Here is a 22,910-nt window from a genome sequence, read left to right as displayed (position 1 = left end):
GTAAGTGCAACAACCAGTTAGTTAAAATGATGATGCAAGAAACAGCCAATGGCATTGATATTGAATCACCGAGCAGACTGGCATGCTTTTCATTTAACCTCAAGTATGTAAGCGCTTGTCACCCGGCAGATACGGATGATTGTTTATTTCTCTAGAAAGTAATCTTAACTTCATTAATTACATGCTAGACAACCTGGCTGCTAAATATTCTTTACGTAAACAGACAAGTCAAAGTGCTACTGTTTTCATTTTTATTGCAAAATGCTGCTATGATTCATGGATGACCTGTGAAAATGTCAAATGTTCTTAAAGGTTGACTTGCAACACAATTCACATTACAGTTATTTGGTATCAAAAGATTCTCCATGTTTTACTCGGCTGTGTTGTAGGTGCAAAATATGTGGAAATGTGATTACAAGCTCTTAAAAGCTCAAAACGAACAGTTAATCGCCGCCATCACGAAAATTTCATAGATTGGAATAAATTTATTTCTCTGACTTACTCAAGAAATCTGGTTATTGTTTTGACACGTGATGTTATCACATGAATTGAAAGGCCAATAAAAGGGTCAATATAAAACTTCTCGTAGCACTTGTTAATGACAAACACTTCGGGTTCTACCAAAAACCTTATAACCTACCGTAAAAATTTGTTTAATTTTTTAACCTTAGCTCGAAGGAGTACATATCATCCTTTGATGATTATTCTCACTGTTTGGCAGGAAGTATGGGTCACATGATCGGATTACGGCTAGATGATTAGACCAACCCGAAATCAACCTGTAAAAGAGTGAGCATTTATATTTGATACAAGCTTTTTAGTAAAACCCAAAGTGTTTGTCATAAACTAGTGCTACGAGAAGTTTCATTTTAAGTTTCTTAGAAGTTTCTTTTAATTCACGTGATAACATCACAGGTCAAAACAATAACCAAATTTCATGAGTACATCAGAGAAAAAATGGATTCCAATCTACGGCCGTTTCGTGATTGCTGTGGATAAATGTTCACTTTTGAACTTTTAAGAGCTTGTAATCACATTTCCACATATTTTGCACCTACAACACAGCAGAGTGAGACATGGCGAATCTTTTGATACCAAATAGTTGTAATGTGAATTTTGTTGCAAGTCAACCTTTAAACTATGTAAATCCTAGCTGTGCCACCCGGCGTTGCCCGGGTAATAGAAAAGTTTTTGGACAGAAAATTGATTTGTATTTAACATATAATAGCATTTGCCATGCTAACTTTCAATTTACATATCATGAGAAAAGTGTTTTGTCTTATAAACAATGAGAAGTAGTGAGAATTGCTTGCTATTAGCCAGTTTAATAATGTGAGCAAACAGCTTCTTGGGACGTTATGCTATGACCCGCGTCATACGCAAAGCAGTTAAGTATTTGCTCTCATACAATGACTTATATTGGCGAGATAGCGATTCGATTTCTGTAGTCTAGTGGGTAAGGCGTCAGACTGGTGAATGGCAGGGTTCGAGTTCGAAAATTCTTTGATACAGAATTTTGACTCCAAGTTTTTAAACGTTGATTTGCAACAAAATTCACATTACAGTTATTTGGTATCATAAGATTCACCATGTCTTATTCTGTTGTGCTGTAGGTGCCAAATATGTGGAAATGTAATTACAAGCTCTTAAAAGCTCAAAAACGAACAGGTAATCGCAGCCACACGAGACCCCCATAGTTTGGATTCTCTTTCCAAAATGGCTAAAATGTGATGTAGTTGTAGTAGATGGTTTTCTGCAGGCTCATTGACGGAACTGCCAGGGTGGCTCTATAAGGCTAGGGATTGATCCACAGCTTTGTCTAGACTTGATCGGGTGTGCCATGCCATAAGAAATCAAGTCCTAGGGCAAGCCGCTAGTGGATCTAGACTAGCCTGAGATAGGGACCTAGAGGGCAGGCCGGGGTTTGGTTTCGGAGCAAGCCTGACTACCAGGTTCTTGTCTTGGACTGACTTGACCGCTCTTGGCGGGTCAATCAGGCCTCGGATAAGGCAGACCAGTAGCTCAGGTTGCGTCTCCCTTGTTAGTGAAGTAAAGCTGACTCAGCTACTGGAGTCAGATCCTTTTCAGTATTAACTTCTTCTCTGAGTTTACGCTTGGATGCTTGTCAATTATAGATTCACCTAATGCAAGAGTGTGCTGACCGAGTTTAAACTGTTCAACAAGGAGCTTTCTCTCGTTTAAAAAAGACCTACAGTTGTTTGAGCTACAATCATTTAAAATTATAAAATGTATAGACTTTTCTGCTGCGTGTTAAAGCTGTTAAAGCTTGGTTAGAAAGTTTAATGTTTAATGCCTCAGGTGTCTAACAAAAACTATCATCTCAATGCATTAATGCATTGAAAGACAGAGACATTGACTTCAAACTGGACTAATCTATCACATGCTAAATCCTACTATAGCTTACGTGAAAAGTGCAACTTGTGGCTTTCAGAAAAATATTACACTAAAAGACCTGACATATCAACACTTAATAAAAGAACAGAAATTGCCTCATCTTGTCCTCATTCTAAGAATTATCTTCTCTGTAATTTTAGTAATAAGCCAATCAAAACGCGCTGGAATCCACTAATCACGTGACATAGAGGGATATTTGAAAGCTACCATCTTGTTTCAATTGAGATCTACAATGTGATCACTGCGCAAGCACGAAACTGACAGTAGCTAAAATACGTATCTGTTTAAAACATCTTATTGGAGTAGTTGGACAGTGCCAGCTGAATACTAAAACAATAAAAGGAATCAATATTGTTTTGAACTTTGTAGTTACCTGGGTTAAAAACGTCAATCTGATAGGAAGATTAGCAATCAAACTGTTCGGGATATCAATAGACAACCTGCTCAAACAACAAACTACTACAACTTGTAAAGTAGTAGACCAAGAAACAGCTGACAAAAGTCTACAACAATCTTGCGAGCAACTCTGCAAGGAGTTTCCTGATCTGTTCAACAACGATTTATACTGTCTAAAAGATTACGAGCTAGAAATAGGATTTAAAGCAGATGCAACACCAGTGTTTCACAAACCTCGACTTGTTCCATTTGCTATTCAAGATGAATTAAATCTAGCCTGCGAGACAAGAATTCAAAGAGGATTTTGGAAGCCAGTACAGTTTAATCAATATAGTATGCCTGTAGTTCCGGTCAGTAAAGCACAACTCTCTAACAGTCGGCAAAGACCAATCAGAGTATGTGGAGACTACTCACAAACGGTCAATCCACAATTAGAGACTCACCAACAGCCTATATTTTTACCCAAAGACCTGATGAACCAGTTAGGAGAAGGGTACGGACACACTAAAACTGATCTAGCTGATGCATAAAACTAAACTCCACTAGGACCAAGCAGCCAGAAAAAGCTTGCTCTTAATACTCAAAATTGAGTACTACTACAGATGAAACTTCTGTTTGGAATTAATGAAACAATTAGCAGCTGATTTATCAGGGGTAGCTGTATATTTAGACAATATACTGGTTAGTGGTACTGATGCTACAAGTCATTAACAGAATCTGCGACAACTACTCAAAAGACTGAATGAGAAAGGTTTACGATGTTGTAAAGAGAAGTTCCATTTTGTTCAACCTTCAGTAGAATATCTTAGTCATCATCTTTCATCAAATAGAATTTCTAAAGAACTGAAAGCAGATGCTGTTAAACAGATGCCTGCACCTACTAACCTAAACAGTTTACGCTCATTCCTTGGATCATTACAGTTCTACAGCGAATTCTTACCTAACCTATCAACTATCACAGAACCATTGCATCAGCTAACTAGAAAAATTATGCAATGAAAGTTGACTGCAGAACATAAAAACAGTTTTCTTCAGCTAAAGCAACTGCTGACTGCTGACACAGTTCTCACACATTTGAACTCAAAGCTGCCTATAGGAATAACATTTGATGCTTCTGAAACAGGAATTGGAGCTGTCTTATTTTACAGATATGAGAATAGTAGTGAAAAACCTAAAGGAAATATGGTCAGATTCAAAAAGAGACGCTAGCTATCATATGTGTGTTGTTAAAGAAGTTTCACCAATTTATCTACGGCAAAAAAGTTCACTATTTTTACTGATCGTAGAGCATTGACATCAATGTTTGCATCTAATAAAGGAACTCTTGCACTTGCGGCTAACCGATTAGCTAGATGGGCTCTCTTACCCAGTTAATATGAATGTGAAATAGAATATAGAAAGACTAACAAACATGGGAATGCAGATGCTCTTCATTGGCAACCTGCTGGACCAGATGTTGAGTTTGACAGAGAGGAAGACAATGCTGACGTAGACATCATTCGCACCATTAAAACTATTGGATCTCAACTAAACCCTACAGATCCAGGAGTAATAGTCAAAGAGTCTTCTAAAGACATTGTTATCTCTACAGTAATGAGATATACAACAGAAGGATGGCCACATCGAGAGTAAGCAACTCCAGCTATTTCTGAAATCAAAAAATTTAAGAAGTTAGAAAACCCACTACCTGTGTGTAATGGTTGTCTACTCTATAGAAATGGAGTAGTAATTCCTACCAGCCTACAAAAAGAAGTACTGAAGATATTGCATCTCGGACATTTTAGGATACAAAGGATGAAGTAGCTAGCACGCACAGCAGTATACTGGTCTAGAATGAATGCTGACATTGCGGAGACGAGCAAGTTGTGTACATCATGTGTTGAAAATTAGAGACTACCTTCAAAGTACTCTGTATATCACAGGATGCTACCTGAGAAACCATGGAGTCGTCTTCACTTAGATCAAGCTATCAAATTTATGGGAGTAACTGGCTAATTCTCACAGATGCTTACACTAAATATTCCTGCATTCACAGGACCAGTTCTACCTCGACCAAATCAACTACTGATTTCTTAGAAAAAGATTTTTCGCACTTTGGCTATCCACACGCGTTAGTTACAGATAATGCTACTAGCTTCAAATCAGACGAGTTTCAACATTGGTGCAGAGAAAGAGGAATTAAACATTTATCAGGAGCTCCTTATCATCCGGCAACTCATGGAGCTGTTGAGAAAATGGTGCAATCACTTATGTAAGCTTTGCGAAAGTCTAGCTTACTGCCTAATGCAGCATTATGAGATTTCCTAATGCATTATAAAAAAACATCTTTAGATACAGGATATTCACTAAGCCAACTGCTACATGGAAGGCAAATCTGATGCAAAATTGATACAATTATCCCGTAACCAGCCCATTCAGCTCAATCCATCGTTTTTTTGGATGTCATCACCCTGTTTGCACATGCGCTCGTTCACGAAAAAGTCGCCATCTTTGTAGAAACGATCGTCATTCTCTTAATTAATAGTATTTTTCATTGTTGTTTTGACACTAAAATAAAAAATTTGCAAACAAAAGCATTGTTTGCAATAATTAAATGCAGAAGCTTTGTGTTTTTAACGATAAAATGTGTCCATAAAGATTGTGGACAACGATAGAATGACGTCCCAAAAAACGAAGGATAGAAACAATCTAGAAGTGCACAGCTTCTGACTGACACAGTAAACAAGATTCACACCTATCAAGTTGCGGATCTACCCTAGGACACTTATATTTCGCTAGTATTTAGTTTCGTGAGTAGCACACAGAGTAAAATTTCGCTGCAACTTAATTTCGTGGCTCTGATGATTGCGAAAATATAGTGGTGTGAAAATAAATGCAGTGGAAAAAACATTACATTCCTCAGGTCCAGTTCACTAATAAGAAAAAAATTCAATTTGGGAATAGTTCGTATTTGTAAACCACAGGTTGAAATGTGTGGGTGAGATCGACAATTCAATTTGATCACTTGCTGCCATTTGTTTCTTAGACTATCAATGACGTCTAGGTCCCTCCTGCCGTGACTTTCACACTCTAATCCCAAGAAGAAGAAAATAGATAGGTAACAACCAACTTCACAACCAAAACTGTATAACCCTTACGTTGCCATAAACGCATTTATGCGTTTTCTAGGGGTCACTGACATAAACGCATTTTCTGACTTTCTCAGCAATTGTCTGTTAACCTGATTTTATTATTTGTTGACCACATAACCCACGGTCTTTACGTGTTTTATGAAATTGACTGTGTTGTCCGAAGATTTCTCTATAAAATCAGCCTAAAACAACGAAGCAATTTTAAACTTTTGTTTGAGAATTTCTAATCTAAAAACCAACATTTTTCTGTGAGTTCATTAACTACCCCGCGCGAGTCATAAAACAGGTAATTAGTTGTTGATGACATAATAGCCAGTTTAGATTTTCGTGATTATACAGATAATTAAAGTAGAACTTGAAAAATACTGTATACATATCATGAAGCAATATCGGCAATTTCGGTAAAATGGCTGGCACTAGGCCGGTAACGAATTTGTACACGATTGGCAGTGAAAGAGATAATGTGGTTGGACCTGATGAGGGTTGATATTGTTTTTGGATGGTAATAAAATTCATCACTGCAATAATTATTCTTCAATTTTACGACTTCACCTACCAGACTTTCATTCTCATCAGTTACAAATTCGGTGACTAAACTGATATTGCTTTGCCATGCTGCTCAGTTGGTGTATTAGCTATAATGAGTTTACCAGAAATTTCCCATTTATCCTAACCCCAGACGAAAGTTGCCTGCATTTCTAATATTATGATTTTATTGTGGATATCAATGAACAAAGCTATTTAACTTCGCGTTTTCGCTCGTTCGTTATGATAGTTTAGTTTCGCTCATTAAATTTTCGCGAAAGGATTACACCGCGAAAACGCGAAAGTTAGATGCCGCGAATACATAAGTGTCCTAGGGTATGCTATGTGCTATACTGTGGCCCTAGAAGATCTGATCAGCCTCGATGGGTTCCAGCATTGGTGACTAAAGTCTATGGTCAATGAAGTGTCAGTGTTAGAGTATGACCAAGTGAACCTAAATGGAGAAGACATCTAGAACAACTACAACCTAGATTTAGCATGGAAAACAATCTAGATCCTGGAGATATATCTCACATTTAAGATAAAGATATTGACCGACTACTTATACCTGTACCTTCTGAAGAACCAGTGGATCAACTAAGGAGATCAAATTCTTGACATATTGTGGACAGTGGTTATAGAGCGGTCAGTCCATGAAGATCATCCAGAAGGAGATAGCAAACACAATTTTATCTGTAATATTTCATCTATTTATTTTATCTCCAGACTGGCGAGGAGGTGATATATTGCTATAATAAAAAAGCTTAGATCAAGCTAACTTTGCGCTATATATCTAATAAATGAATTTTATGCCTTTTTTAGCTATTTATTAAATAGCCATAGCTAGTGGTTATGTAAACTAGGTTTTGAAAGCAGCAGTTCATTACATACTATACTACTAACATCACCGAGGAAAAGAGAAACATCATCACACACTCCAAAAGATCAATCCTATGTAGTGAAGGAAAATGCTGGGGAAAACATCAGCTGATGAACTATTTGATGTAACAGTGGGAAGTTTCGATGATGCCGAAACTTGTGAACTGGTCGGTATATTTCTACTTCACCAGATCACAACAAAGTATGGTAACAACTTTGGATTGTACAGAGATGATGGGCTAGGCATAGTAGAAGGTTCAGCACGTAATGCAGAATCTATGAAAAAAGATCTCTGTGCTGTATTCAGCTCATATGAACTAAAGATTACAATCAATGCTAATAAAATAGTTGTAAACTTCTTTGATGTTACCCTCAACCTAAACGATGGTTAACACATGCCATTGTAAAACCCAATGAGAGGCCAGTGTATGTCCACAAAGAATCCAACCACCCACCTGGCATAATTAAAAACATTCCAGCAATTATCAGCAAGATTCTCTCTGAAATTTCATCTGATGATGAGTTGTTCAATAAAACGGCAAATATCTACCAAGAAGCACTAACTAAGAGTGGATATGACCACTAACTAACATCTCAACAACAGAAATCAACGCCTGAATAACAGACAACGCGAACAAAGCAGAACAATTACATGGTACAACCCATCTTACAGCAATAATGTCTCTACTAACATAGGTAAACTTCTCGTCAAACTAGTCAAAGAAGAATTTACTACAAGGCACCCGCTACATGAAATATTCAACAGCAACACTATCAACATTAGCTATAGCTGTATGAACAATGTAAGAGACTTCATCAATGCTCACAACAAAACTATAACGACCACTAACACCATAAATGAAGATAGAACATGCAACTGTAGAAAAAGAGAAGAGTTTCCGATGAATAGAGAATGCCAGAAAACACCATTGATATACCAGGCTACTGTTACAACCAGCACCAATTCACCAGACCAAACATACATTGGACTAACAGAGAATACTTTCAAGCCGCGATTCACAAACCATAAAGCGTCTTTTAACCACCCAACTAAGAGAAACGCTCCTGAATTAAGCAAATACATATGGTCACTAAAGGACAATAATACCAACTACACAGTATCATGGAAAACTCCGCGACATGCTAAAGCATACAACACTATCTCCGACAAGTGCAACTTATGCTTATGGGAGAAATTCTGTATTATTTGCAAACTATCAAAAGGTACTCTTAATAAACGTAACAATCTATTGTCATCATGCAGACATTCATCTAAGTTCTTGCTACGCAATTGTATCACTTAACTATTTGGCTATTGGCTTCTATACCCCCACCCAATTATCAGCTTATCTAACTCTGTATAACAGCATACTACTGGTGTATGAGATTCATTTTAGACATTTCATCTGAAGAGTGTCATACTTATTGTACCACATGAAACTATTAGTAATAAAATGTTTAACTTACAGAGTGAAGTTCCACTTTTACATATTTTACTGTATAATTTAGCTCTGATTTATCATTGATCGCTCTATAACGAATTGTGCAGCATTCACTTTATATGTGTATATATACATATATACATATCTAAACAGTGTATATATATATATACATATATATACATATATACATATCTATACAATGTATATATATATATATATACATATATATATATACATATATATATACATATATATACGGTGTATACATATATATACATGTATATATATACCTATATATACATGTGTATATATACCTATATACATGTGTATATATATGCCTATATATACACATGTATATATAGGTATATATATACATGTATATATATACCTATATATACATTTATATATATATACCTATATATATACATGTGTATATATATTTAATTTATCTTTTTTCTGATTCTTTGAAACCTTCCATGTAATAAGCTGATCCAATTGTTTGTTTTAAAGCTAATGGTTCATATTCTATTTTTCATAATTCACAAAAATTTGTCAGAGAGCCGTTTTGTTTGGATTGTTTTATTTGAGTAGATGAAAGGGTATGTGATGTTTGGGAAGAAAGGAAGTCGCCTAGCAAACCACCAAAACAAGACAAGATATACTTGATGGTAATGGTGTTTTCTATTACGTGTTATATAGCAATCGGTTGGTTACCTTAGCTTGCAAGCGTAATTATCACAAAGATATCAGCTTATTTGTCTTATATGGATTTATATATCCATACCGCTTAAGCTGGCAATATGATAATAACGTCTTCACAACTCAGTTATTCTGCACCATTATGCGTTAAAGTCAGCATAAAAACTAGCCTTAGTCTTCTGAGAGTGTAAGGGGGTGATATAGAAATAAGAACTGAATGTCATTTGTGTTAGAATAGATTGCTACTGGGTTACAAAACTAAGATACTAAACTTTATACTTTTTATGAGAGATCCACACCCTGCTAACTACATGGAGCCTTCATCAATGAGCTTTATGGTAATTTCTTGCAATTGCCATACTTGATGAAGAAATGAAACTTATTCAACGAGAATAAGTTAGATCGGAGCAAAGATTGCTCCAGGAAACTTCCCCTAGTAATTTACTTTTTAAACAGATGAAACTTGACAACCATTACTAGTACATCATTCTATCTAGTTGATTTGAGGCGCTATTCTGTTTGAATACTGTGACCTTAAGAAATAGTGGGAGTCTACACAGCCGAGTCTCTGGTGTAAACTGGTATGATTTCATATAAGAAAGACTCAGGAAAACCTAAGGGTGCGCACACATTAGTCTAGAACATGCATACACCTCTAATTGACTGACTGATCTTATAGCTTATGATTGGTTAAGCACCTCTTCAGGGGGCTCACACTTCTAATCTGGAAGTTCTGATCCCTAACTATTTCTTGTAACTGATGTTTTTATTAGCTGTCACCTCATCACTCATTTCTGCTTCACTTAAAAATATTTTTAGCTTTATTTAGTGTGGCGAGCAAAACAGCTGCTTAAACCAACCAAACAGTGGCTCAACACCCGACAATAACAATGATGAGAGTAATTATATTTCTGTTAATCAGGAAGAAAATTTCAGGCATGTTTTTATTATAAATATTATAGAACAAAACTTCAATATGTAGTGTATGGAATGCTTTTAACCTTGCACAGCAAACTCAGAACTTACCACAGTACCAGTGCATACAGAGTGTTTCCAGAAAATAAATGTGTTTTAAACTGAAAATCTGTTAACTCGATCAAAACTTGTACCAGCTCAGAAAAGATTTTGGGTGAATTTTTATTGAAAAAATTGGCAAATGTATAATTATATGATAAAAAAGAGATTTTTCCAAGAAGTTCAGTTAAAACCATGCATATCCGTAGATTATTTATGGAATTTAAAAACTGAAGAAACAGCGATCTACTAATCATAGAGTCCAGTGCAATCAATTGTCACAATCCTTCGGCAGTTATCTCCACCTGGCGGACCTACCTACAACCAAACAATTAATATCTATGTTACCAATGAGCAACCACAGAGTTCTAAAGCTCAATTTAAGTATACCACAAACATGTAAGTAGCACATACATGTAAGTAGCACATACGTGTAAGTAGCACATACATGTAAGTAGCACATACATGTAAGTAGCACATACGTGTAAGTAGCACATACATGTAAGTAGCACATACATGTAAGTAGCACATACATGTAAGTAGCACATACATGTAAGTAGCACATACAAGTAAGTACCACATACATGTAAGTAGCACATAAATGTGCGTACCAGATACATATAAGTACCACATACGTGTAAGTAGCACATACGTGTAAGTACCACATACATGTAAGTACCACATACGTGTAAGTAGCACATACATGTAAGTACCAGATACATGTAAGTAGCACATACATTTAAGTAGCACATACATGTAAGTACCAGATACATGTAAGTACCACATACCTGTAAATAGCACAATAACCACAAGTATTCATATTTTTGCTCTTAGAAACTCTTTTAGAAACTGAACTAATTAGTAAACGCAGTGAAACAAACAACAAAATAATGTAAAATATCCTTTTTAGTTTTCTTTGTAGTTTCAAATTTTTTCCAATCATCTATTAGATTGATCTTGGTAAAATTTAAAGATGTAATGTTTGTCTGGAAGTCTATGAAACTGTACAATATCAGCTTCTTTAAGTTCAATATAATGACTTTCACCTGTGCATTGATCAGCATCTAAGTAAAAATTGTGGTAATGATGTAAATGGGGTGTCAAGGTCAGCAACAAGATCAGCGAACCTACTCGTTTTTAATTACTCCTCATCTCACTGCTGCAGCAAAAAATTAGCAGCCTTTCTAGTTGTTCATATAGTTTAATCATAAAGGTGGCAGCCCTACTGCATAACTCAGTTAATATTGAGAAGTGTGAGAAAAATGAATCCAAATGAAAAGCCAACTTGTTGCAAAATAAATTGCTCACATATTCTCCAACAGCTTTACAACACAAAACTGATGCTTAAAATTGGTTTTTTGTTGTTTTTACTTAAAAAAAGATTTTTATTTTTTATTAGGATTGGTCTCCGTTATCATTACAAGATTTCATAGAAGATCTAGTCAATGGGTGCTTGTATTACTTGGTAGATAGAAAGGGGACCAAAAAAGGAGTGATTCACTTGCTGAAATACCATATTTCAGCAGGCAGTCCGAATATCAATACAATATATTTATATTATATATTGCATTGATATTGTATAAATATATTGTACAATACAATAAATTTATATTGTATTATACAGTATATTGTATTGATGTATTGTATATTATAATAAAAATGGTATACAGAGACCTTTGAAATCCGATATTAATTCATTTCAGCGTTTGCATTCTAAGGTGAAAGTGTCATAAAAAGGTACATAAAAACTCACAGTAATTATTTAGGTAAAAGCCATCAAAATTTTATATACATACTGAATGTATTAACAATTAGTAATAAAATAGTATGTTAACCTTACTAACTATAGTTACCTACAGTAACTTTAGTGTATTTAGTGGCTATGACCTGCAATAAAAGGTAATATTACAACGTACTATGCTCAGTACTATCATAAAGAGTTCTTACCTTCCAGGCAGACATATGACACAAACTTCTAATTTAACTTAATCGAATTTAGCTTACTAAAAACATAGTTGAAGCTGAGTTTCAATATGTATTTTACTAAACTAAATTTCGACTTTGTCATCGTCTAAAACTTTATTTCCTATCTGTTTCTGATTTCGTTTTCACTATAGCTTATAACACATAACGCTGAACTGGAAGATATTTAAAAAGCAAGTATCATCTCTCTTTCATGCGTTGAGGGAGAGACTCTGGCAAATAGCATATAGACATTTTTGTTATTCTGACGTAATCGGCACACCGACAATCAAATTTGAATTTTGAGAAAAATTTTTGTTGATGTCATATGGCAAAAAAAGTTGTATGGCGGAGACAAAAAACATTGTGTTCCACATCAGAAAGGCATAAATATTGTATAACAGGTACATTGTAACTCGAGGGCGCACTTTATTGTATGAATACAATATATCAATTTCAATACTCTAATCAATACACTCTGAAACTCTATTTAAACTGTAATCTCAGGTCTATATTACACTAGTAATCTGGCAGTCCTGTGCGCCGTGAGAGATCGTCATGAGTAATAACTATGTGCATAATTATTCTGCCATGTAGCAAGGTGATGCAGTTGGTGGTGTGCCTGTCTGAGTATATAAATATCATAGTCTGATTTTCGCGTGATATGAATCCTTTTTCCTTATAGGGATATAGGAACCCACAGTAATAGGATCCTTTTCCTAAAGTTCTTATTGTGGCTTTGGACAGACAGACAGATGGACGGTCACAGCTCTTATTATAGTAAATATTCTGACTTTTTATAAATAAGCTTGCTGGTTTCAAAAATTACCAAAGTATTGCACACAATTTGTTATCAATTTTTAGTATATTATATAACTTTCTAAAAAAAAAACGAGAAAGTTTCCAAGTGAAATTTATGACTTAATGACTAAATGACTTAGTTTTTGCTAAAAAAGATACATAACAGATAAACGAAATTAAAGTTTAAATTTGTTTTCACATGATAAATAGTGCTGTCTTTAAACAAGACTTCCTACTTTAAAAAGAACTGAAGCTATCAGGCTTTTATTTCTAAAAGATATTACCAACACTCCTCAAGGCTGTGCAACCTTAATAAGTTAACTATATTTTTACTGAAGGCCCTGTTGATTATCTTAGACTGTTTTACTCAGAATATAAACTACTGTTGGAGTTCTTCTCAGCAATTCATGTTAAGTTATTATTTATTCATTTATTGTAACATGATAAATACCGATGTCATCGGTCTAAAAAGTCTATGATACCCGTAAACTTCTGCTTGCATTGTTTTACCAAATACTGCAAAGCAATAAACAACTACAGCTTTGTTCTATCATTACAATATGCCATGACAATTAATACCAACCAATGTGCTGATAGAGGAAACAGGTGAAGAGAAACTACCATAAAATAGAATATAGGTCATGCTAGCTAGTTTAAAGGTTGACTTGGAACAAAATTCACATTACAGTTATTTGGTATCATAAGATTCACCATGTCTTACTCGCTTGTGTTGTAGGTGCAAGATATATGGGAATGTGATTACAAGCTCTTAAAAGCTAAAAAATGAACAATTATTCGCAGCCACACGAGACCGCCGTAGTTTGGATTCGCTTTCCAAAACGGTTCAAATGAGACAGGGTTGTTACAGGATGGTTTCTGTTTACACTTTCATGCAACCTCATTCGTCGAAATATTTTCACAAATATACTTCACGCATTCAATAAAACGATGTTTATTGTTCTTAGGGATCTATTTTATTGTCATTGTAATGCTGTCACTTTTAGCACTGATATCTTATAACTTACTGTAAAAAGTTGTTAAACTTTTTAACCTTCGCTCGAAGGAGTACATATCACTGTCTGACAATCATGACGAGTCTGTTGGTTACCTGTGATAATCGAAAAGTGCTGCAAAAATGATTTTCGAAGTATTGGGTCACGTGATCAGATTACGATTGACGATTGAATAATGCCGAAACGAAACTGTAAAGTAGCGAACATCTATATTTGATACGGGGTCTTCGGTAAAACTCGAAGTGTTTGTCATAAACTAGTGCTACGATATGTTTTATAGTGAGCTTTTTATTGGCCTTTCACTTCACGTGAGAAAATCACGTGACAAGGCGATATTGTATATAATTTGTATATATCATTGTATATAAGTTATAATTTTAGATGATTTATAAACGTGTTAAAAAGTTACAAAATAAATTTTGCAGCAGTAATCTGTTTGCTGTTCATTAAAATTAACATATGCTTTCTAAAAATATGAACTAAATATTGAGTGGCAGCGTTACAAGAGGTATGACTGATGGTCTGGCAGCAAAAAAAATTAATTATTGTGCATTCTGTGCTGCTACTATTTGAATTGGAGGTTTTTTTTAAAATCAATGATGATTGTAAAATTCCATTAAAATAAACAATAGAAATTTTCCAAATTTTCATAAATTAGCCTCAATTTGTTGTTTAAGCAGAGCTAGAAGTAAAACGCAGAAAGGGAAGCATATATAAACTGTTTGAAAGTCTTGAAGGTTCAGCTCTACTCAGTCACAATGCAAACGACTTCAACCAGTTTATAATCTAATGTCGTGTTAGTCAGCATCGAAATTAAAACTGGCAACAATAAACTCAAAAACTTAACAGAAAATTTAACAATAAGCTGATATCAAACTTGACCAAGCAAAGAAAATATGCTCACCACTGCCCTCTTTTTTATAGCCATTTCAAAACCATCAGACAAGTCATCATAGCTTGCACTCAGATCTCCTGCCTATAAAATGAAGCAAAACACCATATGCAAAACACAATTATTGTCACGCTTTTATAAAATAATCAACAAGTCCCTCGTCTTTGACATGTTTTTTTTTAACTTTTTTAGCGGCAATTAAGTTTTATCGACAATCAGATCACCTCAATCATTAAACATAATTGAAAATGGTAGAAAAATACTGATACTTTCTGTTAGAATCCACTAAAGATTTTGTGTAAATCCATCTTGAACTTGCTCAAATTCATTGGGAATGAAACTTAGCCACTGGCAGCTACATTACACCAGCCACTGTTTATATGCTGTTTAAAATCTTAAACAAATGTGAACCAAAAGAAGCAAAAAATGTTTTTCAACAATCTGCTTTAGCTATGTTTCGAGCTTTCAAATATTTGAATTATGCATTGGACCGACACACAGAAATAAACAAACACTTTGATTTAAAATTCAGAATGGTAAATGTTTCATATATTGATAAAAAAAAAAATTTGCAAATTTTTTTATTTGTGCAATGCGGGGCATTCATTTAGTATTTAATAAATACGATACACAGAAGAGCATCTTAAAAAGCTCAAGCTTTACACAAAGCTTTGAGATATTATAATAATGTTTTTCTAGGTTTAAATTAAAACACTGACTACACCAGAATTTAACAGTTGGTCACAGAAACATTTAAACTATTTCACGTTTATGAGAGCATTTAATTTGCATTTTATTTTTAAAGTTTTTTATTAAAATGCTAAAAAAACTATATCATTTTACAAAATTTAAAGTTGAACGCTATTTTCTACAATAAAAAATGATTCAAACCTTGAGCTGGCAGGGGTTTTCTGCATTCAGATGGATTCTGTTGGTGCACCACAACCATGTGAGAAAACCTGTTTGAAGAATAAGCAGGACAGCCAGAGCTAAACAAATCCACATAAATGGTGACTTGCCACGTGGTTTAACATTTACGAAGTTATCAGCTGACTTCATCATGGTTTACCGATTCTACAATAATATCATATCTGAAATAAGCTTTTTATTTATCAGAAATCAGAAACTGGTACAAGTTCCCAAAAAGAATGACAGATTTGTTGATTGCATCGCAAGCTTGGAAATAATTTAGCTTTGGCTGAAAATATCATTAACCCTGACTGCATACATCTTTGAATTACGCAAAAGAACTGTGGTGTTCTATTAAAAAGAGCAATTATGGAATATAGTAATAATCAACTCGTACTTTTTCTGGCTCTAAACTGACGCAGAATTTTTTAAATGAAAAAGGACCAGGTTATACGAGTCATTTAAATATGGCTGTTAAATATAATGGATAGTCATTAATAGATGGCTGTTGTGGTGATTGCTGTTAAACCATGCTTAACCATGTTTAATCCATGTTTAACAGCTGTTAAACCATGTTTAACAGCTGTTAAACCATGTTTAACAGCTGTTAAACCATGTTAAACAGCTGTTAAACCATGTTAAACAGCTGTTAAACCATGTTAAACAGCTGTTAAACCATGCTTAACCATGTGTAAACCATGTTTAACAGCTATTAAACCACGTTTAACAGCTGTTAAACAATGTTTAACAGCTGGCAAAAAATTGTTAAACAATGTTTAACAGCTTTTAAACCATGTTAAACAACAGTTAAACCATGTTTAGCAGCTACAACGTGATAGAAATTGCAAAAGTTTGTATGTTGAACCAAAACACCTTTGTAGAGCAAGCAACGTACAATGTGCATTATAGGAAAACTTTTGAAAAGTTGAAAATCACCCTTATTTATATTATTTAGTTCTTTTGCCTGCGCAGCCATTCTGTTTAAGAAAGAGTAATGCTTATGAATAGAAACTGCTTGATGAGAGTGTAAATCATGGACACATTTCAGCGCCGTCCATGACCCAAATTTTTGTTCAATCACCTAATAGATTGATCTAGGTAAAATTTAAAGATGTAATGTTTGTCTGGAAGCCTATGAAACTTCACAATATCAACTTCTTTAAGTCCAATATAATGACTTTCACCTGTGCATTGATCAGCATCTACATGTAAGTAATAATTGTGGTAATGATGTAAATGGGGTGTCAAGGTCAGCGACAAGATCAGTGAACCTACTCGTTTTTAATTACTCCTCATCTCACTACTGCAGCAAAAAATTAGCAATCTTTCTATTTTCGATCTCTTATTTATATTAAGGTTAAAAAATGTAACATCATAACTTCTAGATAATTTAGCCAAACATTTGGTTACCATAGTGCAAAATTTTGCAAGTCTTAAAGCTGTACCAACCTATTTAAACTATCAGACATGCTAATTTTATAACCTAAAGTCACAGAGAAGTCAAGGAAGTGACAAAAATCAGGAAAACGATTTGGTGCAATAATGACAATTTTATGTCAGAAAAGTGTTATTAATGTTTCATGCAAATTATGTATTGATATGTAAAAATAGTTTCCCATGAGTATTTGAAAGAGAATTAATTACCATTTATTAAGGATGTCAAAATAAAGTCTTATTCTAGATGCAAAAAAACAATGTATTTTTAGTTGTGTGGAAACATAAAGAATGTGACATTTGAGTGTTTTATATTTGCATTGAAGCGAAATGCTAAGCTGTATGCTAAATATGTGAATATGGTATAAAAATCTTGCATGCATAAACAGAGGGTGCCGAAAAAACTGTGTTGCTATATTTTAGTTCATGAAAAAACAATACATGTTAACGATTAAAACCATCAAGCAACAAAATAATTCAAGTTAATGAAACATATATATACATATGTATATATATATATATACATATGTATATATATATATATATATATATATATATATATATATATATATATAGATATATATATATATGTAAAAGAAACATATAGACATACATATAAATATATGTATACATATACATACATATAACTATACATATATGCTTATATATATAAACATATATGTATATGTTTATATATATAAACATATCTATACATCTATCTAAACATAAACCACATATCTATATACACATAAATATATATATAATATACAAAAATATAATATGTACAATATATATATACATGTATATATACATATACATTTATAGAATATACAATATATATAATAAATTTACATATAATAAATTTATATATAATGTCTTTGTATAGAATACATAATTAGTTTTCTGCTATAAGTGCTACACCTTAAATATTTCACAATAATATCATATCCGAAATAAGTTTTTTATCTATCACAAACCGGAAATTGGTTGAAGTTTAAAAAAACTACATAAATTTGCAAATTTGTTGACCACATTGCAGAATTGAAAAATGGTTCAACTTTGGCTGAAATTATTATTAACAGAAAACAGCTTCAAAATATATTCTGTAAACTGTGATGTTCCACGCAAAAGAGCGAATATAGAAATAATTAACTCGTACTCTTTGTGGCGCTAAAATGAAACAGATTTTATTCAAGTGAGAAAGGATCATGTTATACAAGTCATTTAAAGACATCTGAAACCAAAACCATGTTTCATAGCTGCAGCATGACAGAACTTGCACAAGTCTGTATGGTCAACCAACAAAAGCCTTGTATTTTACAAGCAATGTAAAATGTGTAATAAAAGGAAACATTTCCAAGGTAAAATCACCAATATTTATATTGTTTTGTCTCTCCGTCTGCCCAGCTATCCTGTTTAAAAGAAAGTGTGGCTTATGAATAAAAACTACCTGATGAGAATAATAACATTGAACACGTTTCACCGCTGTCCATGACTAAAATTTAACCAATCATCTATTAGATTGATCTTGGTAAAATGTAAGTCTACGACACTGTGCAATGTCAGTGGCCTTTTTTAGTCTAATCCGACATCTTTAGCTGGTTTATTAAACAACATCTAAATAATAACTGTAGCAATAATGCAAATGACGTGTCAGGTGTCAGAGTCATGTCGCTAGTCAGCCAACTTTTTCATCTGCTAGTCTTTACTATAATAAGAGACGTGTTCATCCATTCCTCCGTATGATGCCATTGAGGGTTGAGTAAAAGCTTGCATGGCACGGAATTCAAATTATAACTTAAAAACTTAAACTTCAAACTTCCATCTGCACGAATTTAGCCAGTAGACTGATTGTAATTATAGATCCAACTGCCATGGTGCTAGTTATATTATACGTATAATAATATAATGTATAATAGTACTATAATATATATATATATATATACATGTACTAGTGATATATTATCCATATAATATAATGTATAATAGTACTATAATATATATATATATATATATATATATATATATATATACATGTACTAGTTATATTATATACATGGATATATATATAGGCTATTGCCAGTATTTGTACTAATACTGCCATGGTATAAAATTAGCAGCCTTTCTGATTTAGATCTCTTATCTAAACAAAAGTTGAAAAGATAATGTCAGTACTTTCAAATAATTTAGCCAGATGTTTGTTACAGTAGCGCAAGATGTTGCAGGAGGTCTTAAAGCTTTACCGATCTACTTAAATCATCAGACATGCTAATTTTATTAACTAAAGTCACAGAGATGTCAAGGAAGTGCCGGAGCAATAACAACAGTTTTATGTCAGAAAAGTGTTATTAATGTCTCATGGCAACTATATATTGATAAGTAAAAAATAGTTATTTATTATTTTTGCCAAAATAAAGTCTTTATTTCGATGGGAACACAATAATATATTTAGAGTTTTATGAAAACATAAAAATTGTGACATTTACTCGTTTTTATACTTGTATTGAATTAGAATGCTAAGCTGTATGCTAAATGTGTGAACATCGTATAGAAATCTTGCAAGCATAAACATATGGTGTCAAAAAATCTGTATTGCTATATTTTATTTCAAGAGAAATGTTTTATGTTAACAGGGAAAACAGAATAATGCAAAAAATTTAAGTTAACGGCATAAATATATATTAATTGATTATATTAAAATATTATATTAATTAATGTATATATTAAACTAGAAAGAGATAGTACCGGAAGAAATATCTGAAATGTTCCATCATTCCCATTTTATTTTTATTCCAATTTATACTACCGGTATTAGCTTTTATTTACATGGTATTAATGAGAAATTTTTGTTCAAATATAGTTATTTACTTACACGGCCCTATAACATATATCTCCTTCAACATGAATTCCATTTAAACTAAACAGTTTCTGTAAAGTATTTACTTTGTATCATGTATAAAAACCCATATAATGTACAACGTAAAGTCGGTACAAGTTCCCACACTCAATTTGAATAATGAGAATCTCAGCCATCTTTTTTCTTTAATACATACGACTATCCTGGTGGTTTATGTGTGCTGTGAGAAATTATCAGGCATGTCGATCAATCACAGATAACAAATAGCAGCACAATTATTCATAAATCCCAAAAGGCGGTTGATTGGTGCAGGTGTTATAGTGTCTGTCTACCTAGCTGAATACCCTGAGTTGGAGTCTCATTGAAAGCGATGTTTTATCATAACTTTAATCTTAGCTTCAGGCTGACCAATGGACAGACACAGATCTTATCATAGTAAATATATATACTTGTTTCACTTTATTTTAGACATATTCAATTTTCTTTATTGCAGCATAGACCTTACTGTAAAGAAAAGAGTAAAAAAATTGAGCTAATATGACATCGAAGGATGTTAACTAAACTTAACCTCCGTGAACTAAACGTAAAATTACTAGAGTCATAGATCCTAAGCCGAGAAAAAAATTATACGAAAGAAAGGAAGAGTTGTCGATTCAAACCAATAATACCAGTTTCTGTACAGTCATGAAATTAAAAAAGTCAAGTCTGGTCTTTTTCCATTTTGAAGGACCAAAGGGGTAAGTTTGAGAAGATTATAGAAGGGATTAGGCAAACCACAAGAGTTTTACTGTTTGCACAATGTAAAGTCCATTAATTGTAAATGCCCCCGGATTGAATTATTTATGTTTTAGGAGTGTCTACTGTAATCATTTGTGTGAAGCCATGTTTTTATCATCTTTCAAAAGCCATTTGTGGATTTGTTTTAGCTTAGAAATCAATAAAAAACTGAATGTAGATTGTTATAATTGGCTATTTTAGCCAATCACAGATGCAGTAGTTCCCTCTCCACCAATATAGACCAATAAGCTCGTTTTGAACTAATACATCAACAAAGCCTAAAACTTGTTAGCAATGCAAAAGAAATATTTTTCATCCTATGTAGCCATCATTTACATGGTAAAATCTAGAATACCCTAGAAAGCTAGCATATCCTGATATTTACTTCATGCGTCAACAACATTCCAAAAAAATTTTTTCATAAGAAAGCATTTTTGTCTGTTTAATTCATTTCAAAGCCAAAATAACAATGAAAAATAGTTTGTGATAAAAAACTGCATAACAAGTTGAATACTAAAACCTTACTTTTTGTACAAAAACAGAGTCGTTGAAGTTAAAATTAGTAAATTATATAGACTTTTTTATTGTTAATTCACCCTAAAAAAACGTTTACAAAACTGTATGCTAGGCAATACGTAAGTTCAGTGACTGAGTGATAGACATGCAAAATCAACTTACAATAGATATAGTAAAAATTAATTTAATTAATATAATTCACTACTTTTGTGTTTTATTATGAATTTCTAACAGCTTCTTTATATATACATAAGCGCTGCCGTGGGAGGCCAATCTATAATTAACAACGATAAACCCAAGCATGAAGTCATTACTGTACAAAGTTGTTGAAAGTTTCGGATCAAACCTTGTAACCAATATCCTATAATACCAATAATAAACAATATTCTCCACCATATTTACTAATAAGCTCCAACCAGATGAAAAATAGAAATATAAACAGCCCCGTCTTCAGAAAAATCAACTCATACATGGTTTGTATACAAACTACTGTAAACAGCTATCAATTAAGACCTTACCAACAGTTAATGTGCTGCCTGCTGTCAGTAGTCTGTTATGACTAGAAACTAACGGTGGTGCTTGTTTTCCGACTACCAGTGAACTGTTTGTGATAGCTGTACTCGCAACACCCAGTTATTTAAATCGCTAATGCAATCATGCGAAGGCATTGGTATATTGAGTCATCGCTCAGACTGGCATGTTTTTCATTTAACCTTAAGTATGTAAACGCTTGTCACCATCCTTTTGTCGTTGGCTGTTCTACATGGTGTCTGCGGTAGTATTTCTCTATCAATGGCTGGCGAGAAAGTCCGATGCAAAATTTTTACCGAACATCAAAATTGTTTGTGACAAGGATAGTGTTAATTTATCATAGCCATCAACCATTAAATTATTACAGATACATTGATATTTGTTTGCTCTTTCCTACTCACCGCTGACAACATGCTGGATTCAGACTGCTAGCCAGGTATAAATAGAGACAGTATCTATTGAATGAATAACAGTATCTGAAAGTCAATAATAGCTTAAATAAAAAATATGCACGAGTCAATTTCTTCAGCAGGAGACTTTTTTCCAAGCTTTTTGTCAAAACCTATTATTGGAGCTGATTGTGAAAGATGTAACTTGAGAATTTTAACACTGGTGTAAAGTATTAACTTCTTCATGCTTGGGTTTACGCTTGAATGCTTTTCAATTATAGATTTACCTAATGCAAGAGTGCGCTGACCAATTTTAAACTGCTCCACG

General features: G+C 33.4%; 1 protein-coding gene across 1 annotated transcript; it reads right to left on the bottom strand.

Annotated features, from left to right (window-relative positions):
- Nucleotides 1-10,385: 10,385 nt before the first annotated feature.
- Nucleotides 10,386-22,272, bottom strand: LOC137396893 (uncharacterized). The gene is made up of 4 exons (XM_068083196.1): nt 22,181-22,272; nt 16,061-16,243; nt 15,182-15,253; nt 10,386-10,819 (listed from the first exon to the last, which is right to left on the bottom strand). The coding sequence occupies exons 2-4, from the start codon at nt 16,229-16,231 to the stop codon at nt 10,751-10,753; spliced, it is 312 nt and encodes a 103-aa protein (XP_067939297.1). The 5' UTR covers nt 16,232-16,243; nt 22,181-22,272; the 3' UTR covers nt 10,386-10,750.
- Nucleotides 22,273-22,910: the final 638 nt, after the last annotated feature.

The sequence above is a fragment of the Watersipora subatra genome, chromosome 5, assembly GCF_963576615.1.
Source record: "Watersipora subatra chromosome 5, tzWatSuba1.1, whole genome shotgun sequence".
NCBI lineage: Eukaryota > Metazoa > Bryozoa > Gymnolaemata > Cheilostomatida > Watersiporidae > Watersipora > Watersipora subatra.
Note: the sequence above shows the minus strand (reverse complement) of the source record. Positions and strands in the feature narration are given on the sequence as shown.